Source organism: Pimephales promelas, chromosome 6 (genome assembly GCF_988280905.1).
Source record: "Pimephales promelas chromosome 6, fPimPro1.hap1.1, whole genome shotgun sequence".
In the NCBI taxonomy this organism is placed as follows: Eukaryota; Metazoa; Chordata; class Actinopteri; order Cypriniformes; family Leuciscidae; genus Pimephales; species Pimephales promelas.
In genome coordinates, this window is record NC_142774.1 from 8,423,709 (window position 1) to 8,435,000 (window position 11,292).

General features: G+C 37.2%; 1 protein-coding gene across 7 annotated transcripts in view; it reads right to left on the bottom strand.

Annotated features, from left to right (window-relative positions):
* Positions 1 to 4,306: 4,306 nt before the first annotated feature.
* sorcs1 (sortilin-related VPS10 domain containing receptor 1) overlaps positions 4,307 to 11,292 on the bottom strand; it is a 242,033-nt gene continuing 235,047 nt past the window's right edge. For 5 of the 7 annotated variants that reach the window (XM_089132050.1, XM_039688446.2, XM_039688431.2 and 2 more), the window contains 2 exons: positions 9,426 to 9,592; positions 4,307 to 6,712 (listed from right to left, as the gene is read on the bottom strand). In XM_089132050.1, coding sequence (XP_088988176.1) covers positions 6,648 to 6,712; positions 9,426 to 9,592 — 232 coding nt within the window. In that variant the 3' untranslated portion in view covers positions 4,307 to 6,647. The remainder of the gene's footprint in view (positions 6,713 to 9,425; positions 9,593 to 11,292) is intronic. The other 2 variants (XR_016168816.1, XR_016168815.1) reach the window with 1 other exon arrangement.

Sequence of the window (11,292 nt, forward strand, 5' to 3'; positions counted from 1 at the left end):
CATAAGGTTCAGTGTACATTCATTAGAAACATATAATCCATTTTGCTTCGGAAAAAGCAGGGTGTCCCACAAGGGTGCGTTTGCAGTCCGTTTTCATTTCCTTCTGCCTCCTTTAAGGCCTCAGCTTTTATTTCAGCTCTTTCCTTCTCATTAAAATAAACTTTTTGCTCTGTTCTGCTGCATAAGTAACACAGATTAATCATTGATGAAGGGAATATGCTCATGAAATGATCATCGTCGCCTTGCCAGTGGGCGTAAGAACAAGGAGAGTGTGTGATCGAGTCTCCAGAAGTGAAGCGTACCCCTGGACCTCCTAATCAAATACAGCTTTCCTGAATGCCAATTATCAACAGACCATTGCAAATCAGTCTGGAGAAGAGAGTGACTTTCTCTTTGCTGGCCTGCGTTAACCTCTAGAGAATGCAATCTGTCCCCAGGGAGAGATGGGAAGTTAATGAAGTGAATGGCTGGATAAGTATTGATGCTGTCTTTCTCTCTGTCTTGACTTAACTCGCACATATAACTCCCCAAAATTGTGGAATAATGAGTTAATTTATATTAGTAATAATACATTTTTTCAGGTTTTTGAAAGTATCACCAAGGGCGGCTTATTTAATTTAATTGCATTTAATAGTTTTATTCAGCAAGGATGCATTCAAATGGTCAAATAGCTTGTTTTCATATGACATCACGCCACTGCGTTGCCATGGGTGGCGCGAAATACAAACGGAGGGCAGGAAGTGAACTCAAAATGGCTGGGTTTTGGGTCATTTGGTTACTTGAATCGATCAAACCACAAGGAGTTTTTATCGTGTACCAAAAGTTGTTGTTCATAAGGCGGGAAAATGGAAGAAATTGACCGAAAAACTCTGGAAAAACGGCTTGCAAACCGTCCTATGTCTGCGAATGGGAAAATGGCCGTGTGTGTAACGTTAGTGATCACTTCGTCAAAGGTGAGTTAATACAACTTAAGTGACTGTTTGTGTAACGTGTAATGTTTCCGAACGTTGTAAAGTCAAAGTATGTCTGTAAGAGTCACTTAGTTGCTGTAATCTACCGCGTCGAGGGCAGGAAAACATTTCAATTCAGTAAATAACAATAGCTCCTCTTTATGACGAATAACAACAAAATTCGGAAGTTTTACCTTTCACTAAACATATTTAGATATACAGGAAATCACAATGGAAGACGATTTCGGTATATCTAAATATGTTTAGCGAAAGGTAAAACTTCCGAAATTTCTGACCGAAGCACCCGTGCCGTCAGATCAGTTGGACATGGCTGTGGTTACACGAGGTAAAAACGATGTAAATACTGTTCGCTTTCTCACACAAACTGCTCGCTCCGTGTCTTAGGCCATCAATGTGTACTTACATTTACGAGTCATTAAATCATGTTTAATTTTGACTTCTCTGTGCATGCTCTTTGAGGTGAACCGAGGGAGAACCCCCTAAACATCCATTAAATGACTGATAGACAACAGCGGTTTGACCGAAAAATATCAAAATTGAAACTACTGTGGAAACAAAGACACCTACATCTTGGATGCCCTTGAGGTAAGCTAAAACATACCAAAAATTAATTTCAAAGTGAACTATCCCTTTCATACGAAGCCCCCCTAGTCCCACTTTGGCAAAAAAAAAAAAAAAAAAATATATATATATATATATATATATATATATATATATATATATATATATATATATATATATATATATAACTATTTTGTGGCCTCAAGATAGTAACTTGTGGCCTCAAGATACTAACTCTATCTTGAGGCCACAAGTTACTATTTTGAGGCCACAAGTTAGTATCTTGAGTCCACGAGATAGTATCTTGAGGCCACAAGATAGTTATAATTATTATTTTTTTTTTTTTTTGCCAAAGTGGGACTAGGGGGGCTCCGTACTTTCACTCCCTGCCCTCCATCTGAATTCCGACCGTCATCATAATCACGTGACTGAAACCCAGCTATTTACCAGTGATATTAAAAGCATAATTTGCAATGTTATTGGGAAACCCAGGCAGCTTGATAGAATTACATTTTATAGAGAAGCACATTCATACTGTCCTATGAAACCAAATGCAATTTGACATAAAACACCTGCAAATGATTGGCACTTTACAATGTTACATTGCCTATCAATGAAAGAGCTCCTTTCACATAGTTTGTAATTAGTTTGGATTTTAACAGGCCTATGTAGGCATATGAAATGAATTACTAAGTTTCCCCTTTGGTTTGTGTGTGTGTGTTTCTTTCTCTCTCCCGCTGGTCTTTCTTTCCAAAGGTAATTAAACGTGGTGAGTCGAAGGGCTGTGAGCAGAGATGCCAGCGGTGGACACTGTTCGCTGTAGACGCACACGAATCACCAGAGGAAGATTGAGTCTAATGTCCTTGGAGTAACTACAGTACGAACCCACAGGGAGTGGATTGAGCTGGTTATTATCCTGGAGGAGACAGGCCTCTGATAAACTTGTATTTGTACACAAGAGGTGCGTTGACCGCCTAATGCTTTGTCGTGAGGGCATCATTTTTATGAAGAAATTCGAAATGAATCATTAGGCTTGAATTAGTTGTGCCCTTGGCTGCAATTGCATAACAGGAACACGCACAAACACACTCATACAGTTCCCCGGGCGCCGTTGAAAGTTACCTTGAGATGTCAGTAGAGCTCTGGTTACATTGATTGCTCCTTAATCTGCAGTCTCATGTGCCTTCCAGTTAACTCTCTCTCTAGCTGCGCTGTCGCAAAACCGTACGGTTGCTCACTTCTCGCATTCTTTTCTCTAGAAGGGGGCAGAAATCATCTTAACTATAGCATGTTGAGAGATACTGTACACAGACAAAATAGATTATAAAGTTTTCACTTTAAAATAAACATCAAATAAGCTTTAGTTAGACAGTTTCTGCTCATATGTTAAATATATAGTATGTTTTGTCAAAAATAAACTAATCAACTGTTATACAATGCAAGCAAAATATTGAATCCTAAACTTTGATCAAATGGATTGGCCTAATTTAAAAATAATACTTTATTTGGAAAAATAATTTTATTTTTAAATGTTTCCAACTTTGAACCAATTCTCCACTATGGCCCATATAACCCATTTGACCAGGATTTGTTTCCATGGAAAAATATTTTCAAGATTTGTTATCACAACATATTTTCTTTTGTCAAATCAACTTCATAATAATTTATTTAGTTGAGATGACTTATTATTTTGAGTTTCTGATGGTTAAATTAATCTACTTCATTGTATTAACTCACTTTTTCCAGTTCAATCAACTTAAATTTTTAAGGCAACCCAGGTTACTTACTTTTTTAAGTTAAACCAACAATATTTTTTTTACAGTGCAGTTGTGACTAAAAATGGTTTTTGAATTTCATATATATTTTGATTTTATACATACGTATGTATATATACATACATATGTATATATGTATGTATTTTGTCCTTTTTATCTTTTTTTCAAATATATTTTTTTCTTGTCTGACTCACCTGAATGAAAGGCGCATTATTATGCGTGTCTTTGTCTCTCTCAGGTGAGAATCACCTAATTATACATAATGAGGGCTGGCCTGTTCACGTCCATTCGCATATTGCCTTGGCAAACAAAAAAACAAAAAAAAGTGTTTTTCACAATATAACCTAATTCACAGTTTTATGTTAACGATTTGAAGGATGATTTTCAGATCACTGTGAGAAGAGAGAGAGAGAGAAAAAAAAAAAAAACTCTAGGCCACAACATCCATTATTTTTTTCTTCAATAACCACGCATAAACAATATTCTCTCAAAAACACACACATGTACATGTTGCTCACATATTATGGTAGCCCTGTTACTGCTAAATATAGTGTAATTTCACCTGTGCCATTAATATGTTTATAAGCAACTGAAAAAAGCACAAATGTCGGGGTATCTCAAAATATCTCAAGGACATCTCTAAAATATGTCAATTTCAAATCAATGCTTTCTTTTCATCAGAGAATCAAAAAATATGACAGTTTACACTAAAATATTAAGCAGCACAACTGTTCTCATTACTGATACTGATAAGAAATTTTTGTTGAGCAGCAAATCAAATCAGAATGATTTCTGAAGGATCACGTGACACTGAGTGATGATGATGAAAATTCACAGGAATAAATTTCATTTTAAAGTATATCCACATAGAATATTTCACAGTATTACTGTATTTTGACCAAATAAATGCAGTCTTGGTGAGCATTAGACTACTTTTAAAATCAATGAAATTTTTTACAGAGTGTACACATACATAGCTTCAAATAAAAACATAGACCATTTGACTGATCGGTACTTTATTATCTATGATTTAAAGGTTACTTCAGCAAATTACATAATGTTTTTACAAATACTGTAAGAAAATCAAAACACAATTACAGGGACTGATTTCATTTAATAAATACGATTGCACCAAACAGAAACAATTCAACACTGCACAGAGTTGAGGTCAAAGAAAGAGATACTGTATATATGTATATGTATATATAAAAACAAAACAAAAAAAACATGACACCTACATTTTTTTATATATATATTAATATATATAGATATATAAAATCTTTACAGTAATAAAACTCGTCTTCTACAAAAATAATCTTCCTCACTCTTAAGAGTAAAGTGGCAGCGCTGGATTTTTCCTGGCTGCCACAGTCTGTCCAGTCAAAGCTCATAAAGTGTCTTGTTTTGTAGCCAGTGGTTTAACAACAGTTATATAATCTCTGTCTTCAATCTTAATGTACAACTCAGTTTAATAATGAATTAAAATGTATTTCTCTGCAGCCATCAGGTCGTTTTTTTTTTTTTAACTCTGGATCTTCAGATATTGATTTAGTCAATTTTTTTTGTGTGTCTTTTAGCAGAAACAATTTAATTATATTGCTATTGCTCATTTTATAGCCCCTCCCCCCTACCCACAATGCCCTGCACTCATTTGATTGACAATTTCGACTCATAACTTGAGTCTTGTCGTCCGTCGTCTCATATGCCAAAGACAGCGTCAGACTGCAGCGCTCATGATATTATGAAAATATAATCTGTACTGTGATTGTATCAAGTCCATAGTGAATTGTCTCGGTATGAATATCCTCTAGTGCTATGACACGATATTTATAGGTAGTGTACAAAAGGTGACGGGCAAGGACAATTGAAATAAAATAATCCATTAAAAATTCCCTTTTAAACATGCTGTCTCCATTTGTGTAATAAAGATGATAACAGATAACATTCATTGATGTATGATAATAGAAAAAACGGCAATAGCTGTAATATAACCTTGATATTCAAATATTGAAAGAAGAGAAGAAATGGGAAGCATCCCATACATAAAAATGCTATAGTGGACAGTTGATAGCATAAAGATAATGTGAGGAGCATGATCTCTGCCATGTGTGTAACAGCACCATTATAACAAACAGGAGGACATGCATTGGCTCATGAGTTATGATGCTACATGTAAATATTAATAATAATACAAATAAATAATAAAATGCAAATAATCATGTAATTCTATGTCATTTTATAGTTGCCCCAGGTCCATGCAAACTGTATTTTGATAGAATTTTTTAAATTAAAATGTTCTATTTAAATAGTCAAATTAGTCATTTACCAACTGTCTTCAATTTTCAAACTATACAAGGTAAAATAAAATAATCTGTCATAAAATGCAATGCCTGGTGTACGTGACGTTATTTTGGTATTGAGTGATTTCTGAATAGTACTAGTCAATTTATTAGTTAAAGTATCTTCTCATCGCTTCCCTGTGATTTTATACTGTTAAAAAATAAAGAGAGCAAAGTAAAAGAAAAAAGTCTTAAATATTTAAATACGTACTTACACATTCATACATTCATATCCGTCAGCTTTTGGTATGACATGACTGAATTTAAATGCAAAAAGAAGCAAAATCAAAACATAAATCATGTAACCCCCTGTGAGTGCACAAATTATTTCATACAAAATTGTTTACGTATGAAATTGCCATGATGAATCAAAATATCTCATGTATCTCAAAGTCTTATGGACGTTTACACAAAATGTATCTGTAAACGAACAGTTATTTCTACCTAGAAATACAGAATTGATTTTACTATGAGAAAAATACTTTGAAATTGCAGAGAAGCAAAAAAAAAAAAAAAAAAAAAAAACTGAGTCAAATAATAAAACCTATATTATTGTGTTACAAGTAAAGTACAGATGCGCTAAATATAGCTTTACAAAATGAAACCCAGGAAATGTTTCGTTTTACAATAATCATTAATAAATGTACAGTTTATTATTAAAACACTTCCAAAATGTCACACATCCATGTTTTACTCTCATGAATACTGTACTGCCACTGGTAACAATAAAAAATAAACGGACAGTTAACCAAGAATCGTTTTCATTTTCCACCCCTCATGCTGGCCTTTCCCTCCAACTTTATACACACTGGCGTCTTTACAAATGAACGGCATTAAAAATGATTTATTGAATACACAGACATATAAAAAAGCTGTACAAAGTTTGTTCTAGTATTCACAGAGCACAGTAAAGTTAATGTCCAACATGCACAAGTACTGAATAAAGCTTGAAACCTTTGTGTCCGCGTGACCAAAGTCCTTGACGTGGCGGAGTCTAGAGTTCAAACGTCGATGTACGTAGGAAGATCTGATGAGAATTTGACGCGTGGATGAGGTTTGATGCATTCTGGGAAACGAACAACAGAATGTCATTTGACAGTGGCAACCTTCACATAGCAGCCTAGAAAGCTGAAATGCATCATGACATTTGCTGTTTTGTTGATTTATTATAGGCATCACCAAGGGACCATATGTCAAGCAACCAATGTTTACGCCTGCAATCAACAAGACCACCCTTTCCAACAAATCTGGTGAGGCCATTTACAAGAAGTTACCTAACACAAGCAGACTGAGCTGAGTGACATGTAAAGGGCCCTACTTTAAGGATCTAAGCCAGGGTTGGGCAATGTCGGTCCTGGAGGGGCCACTGTCCTACAGAGTTTAGTAACTAAAAAAATAAATAAATAAAAAATAAATCACCTGCCTGTAACTTTCTAGTAATCCTAAAGATCTTGATTTAGCTCATTCAGGTGTGTTTGATTATTGTTAAAGCTAAACTCTGTTGGACAGTGGCCCTCCAGGACTGAAGTTGCCCATCCCTGATCTAAGTGCATGGTCTAAAGCACACGGCGAAAACGCACTTAGGATGTGTCCGAATCCCCTTTTGCTGGTTTAAAGGGTAACTAAACCCCTGGTCAGAGCCTGACTCCACCCACTAGCAATATTTGAAAATGCTGAAAAAGTGGGCAGACACCAGCGGAGACAGAGGGGACGAAATAGATGCTAAAACACTCAATCCTGATCGTTTTCAATACTCGCAATTCCAATTCCTGACTCCCTACAGTGGTTTTGACGACACAAGATGGTTTTTATACTGCCAAGGTCGTAGCTCACTTGGTGAGCTGAAACCTGTGTACGTCACGAAGTGCAGAACGTCCAATAGGAAAATTCAACTGCAGTAGCCACCGTTCAACCTGAAGAGGGCAGCACTAAGACGTTTTTACACCATATATTGTAGAACTAGAACACTTTATAAACAAATGTCAAAAAAGTTACTCAAATCAATGACTGGTATTAATAAAGATCCATTCTTACAGATGATTAACTAAAAAAAAGTTGGTTAAGTGTTTAGTTACTCTTTAACGACAAGAAAAATGGTCGGTGCACCCCGCAGCTAACACAGTCTCATCCCAAGACATCATACAACTGACGCTTTTGACGAAATGTCAACATCCGCCGTTTTAGGGTACTCTTTAACGTCGTTAGATGATGATCCTGGGGCGTCATCCAACTGACGCTTTACCTTTAGCGTCAGTTAGATGACGTGGCTAAGTCTAAGGTCTGGGGTAGGGTTAGGATTACATAGAGTCATCTAACGACGATAAAGGGTATCCTAAAACGGCGGATGTTGACGTATGGTCAAAAGCGTCAGTTGTATGACGTCTTGGGATGAGACTGCGCTGCCGCAGCATAGTCTAAAAGGGTTGTCCCTATTCTCTTAATGAGTAATGTGTGTGTTTTGGACGTAACGTCTAATAACCCAATCAGCGACTCATCATTCATTTTAAAATCCAGTTGCGCTCGCGCTATGGCAGATTCGCTATTTACATGACGGAATTTGCAAGCGGAAAATGTAAAACTTCTCTAGCTAGGAAACGGATCTGCTCGTGCGCAAGGTTAAAGCGCGCAAGCAGACCATCAACGGGACAAGCCGGATTCCACCATTCCACCATCCACCGGATTCCATCTTGATGTACGCGATATTAATATTTTGCATTGTAATCCTTTTATTTGTAATATTTGGCTAGTTCGTCCCTGGTGTGTTGTGAACCCGATTATAGGCACATGTTACTAACTTGCTCTTTAAATAGACCCCTTTTGCGCCAACGTCACAGTTACGTCACGGCGCTAGCTGAAGGCAAAACAAAGTGAAAACTGGAGGCGGCCAATACAAACCAGCACAGATTCGGCTACATAATAAGGAGCTTAAATTATTGTTACTATTATTAAATGTCATCTTGTTGTGTTGTTTGGTGCAGGAATTGATGAAAAATGAATATATGTCACCATAATGACACTCTTTACATTGCCGTCGCCTCGGCGCTGGTTCGGCAGAACTGCGGATCGTACACACAAATCTTGTACAGGACCATATAGGCATCTAAAGATTTATATGCCCTCAGTTTCTCTTTGCGATCATTTTCAGGCCACTCAACCGAGGTAACGTAACGTTAATCCAGTCAGATCGTCCATGCATTGAGTGAGCGTGTACGGGTCGGCCAATCTGGTTCCGTCCATTAAAAATAACTTTTGGAAATAACAATCGCGGCCCTGGAGACTGAGTGACCTTACACATTAAGATAAAATCGGATTTTCTCCAGTCATTGTTAAAAAACAAGCTAGTGAGTGAAGCGGCCAGAGGGATCGTTCTGCCTCCACCTAAGCTCCGCCCACAAAAAAAAAATCACCATGTTTACCGACTGAAAAGGGGTCTAACAAAAAAAAAATACTGCGCTATTGACTTTAGACCAGGTTTTTGTTGGTCAGTGGCACAGTCTATTTCAGTTGCCTCAAAATAGCAACAATGCGCCTGAACACAGCTCGTTTGCAGACCATTTAAACAACGTTTGCTGTTTAAAAATGATAACTGCGTCAGGCTGAAACTAGTAAAAACCTGGTGCCGCATTGCGCCGGCTGTATGATAGGGCCCTTAGGTATCTGTTGTTCTCAAGAATACAAGCTATGAGTTCAGTACAAGAGAGAATCTGAGTGGCATGTGATGAATGGAAACGCATCAGAGGGGATGCATGTGATACGGTATCCAGCAGGTACTCACTCACCGATGGTCTGGGTGTTGGGCTCTGTATCCAGAGGTTCCAGTGGTGTGAGCAGCTCTCTCTGAGAACTGCAGCTGGGTGTGCTGTCAGTGGGAGAAACTGGACTCTGGATCATTTCTTGCTCTTTTTCGTCCTGCATCGCTGCATAGATGTGGAGGCCTGGGATCTTCCTTGAGGAAAGATTTACAATGAGACACGGGCAAACAAACCTTGATGCAAGATGTTGTATAAGGTAAATAGATAGTTTTAGACATAAAAGACCCCCAACTGGCAGTTCCACGTACTACTACGTGTCTCTCTGATATGATAGGACATTAAATTTAATTGAATGTGGAGGATTGTAACTGTAACAAGATAATTGACAGGGCAGTTTAAACAGTGACACAATTATGACGAAGTAGTAGGCCTGTGACCCAAAGCTTGGGTCTTTTTCTTCACAAAAACAGTACTGTACATACTTTTAAGTAGGCGGATTAAACCTCAGCAGGTGATCAACTGTGGCCAGCAGACGCTTATCTTTCACTGGGCAAGCATGACCTAATTAATATTCGTGAGGCAAGCTGAAAAGATTCATAATGTGCCCTTTTGGACTTTTTCCAAACCTTCCGACGGCCCTGACATTATCAGCTTTGCAGTTCACATTATTCTGTTTGATAATCACAGGAAGCATGTGTTTATAGTATACCGCATTTACAAAACGCAATCTGGGCTCAGCCTCAGGGAAAATGTGTAATAAGACACATAAGAAAGAAAAAAAAAGACCTTTGTGTGAAAAGCCTCACTTAGGGGCTGTAACTGAGCTGTTAAATCAAGACCGCCCTTTACAGAGGTGATTTTATCCGACTTGGTCTGCATCGTTATGGAGGGAAGAATGTCTCGTAAGCAAAAACCAGAATCCAGCCTTAACAGGGTATTGCCATTGCCTTAGAGGATTTAAAAGCAAATTTATTGTGCAAAATCCAACTGGAGAGGGATTTAGCAAGAAGGAAATGCAACACAAACGGACAGCTCGTTAAGATGTGATCTAACACACTCATTAAAGGACCAGTTCACACAATGAAACGGAAATTCTGATACCATTTACTCACACTCATGTAAACCCATTTACATCTACAGTATTCAGAGCTTTCTGTACTGTATAAGAGCAGTTTGGACTGATTAACACATTCCTCATGTTCCTTCAGGAAGTCACCGGTGGCTGTGGTGTCACTGAATGACGGCTTGTTGCATACAAAAAAAATATTAAAGCATCGGAATATCTTTGGCACTTCTGTTATCTCCCTCTCCTGTCTCCAGATCTTGTCTTACTGACCTCTCGTGCCCTTTTCTCTCTCAGTCCGGTGATGGAAACGGTGCAATCATTTAACATTTCATAAAGGTCAACTTGAAAAACTCAAAGGGCTAAATATTGATAATGTCTGTGCTTTGACTGACATTTCTCATTCGTTATGAGCGTTAGGACAAAAGAATGAAGGTTCTGCAACAGGAGAACGGTGAATCACCACTTGACATATCCGCTCAGTGATTTGCTAAATTGAGCAACAACGCCTAAACTTGCTGATCTGAGAGAATGAGAACAATTTGCCTCGTGTTCGCTTTGTAGACAACAGCCTTTTTTTGTAGCATTGAACAAAATAATTTAAACTATGAATTATTATAATAATTAGAATAGGTTACATTTTATTTTTAAGGTGTCTCTGTTACAGTGTAATTATACATTCAAGTACTGATTAATAATAATTAATATAATAATAATACACTGTCAAAAATGATATGATCAATAAGTTATGACAACGTGTTTTTACATTGCTTTAACTCATAAAAGAAGTTGAAAATTGCTTCTTATTTTGATTATACAAAATTAAATTCT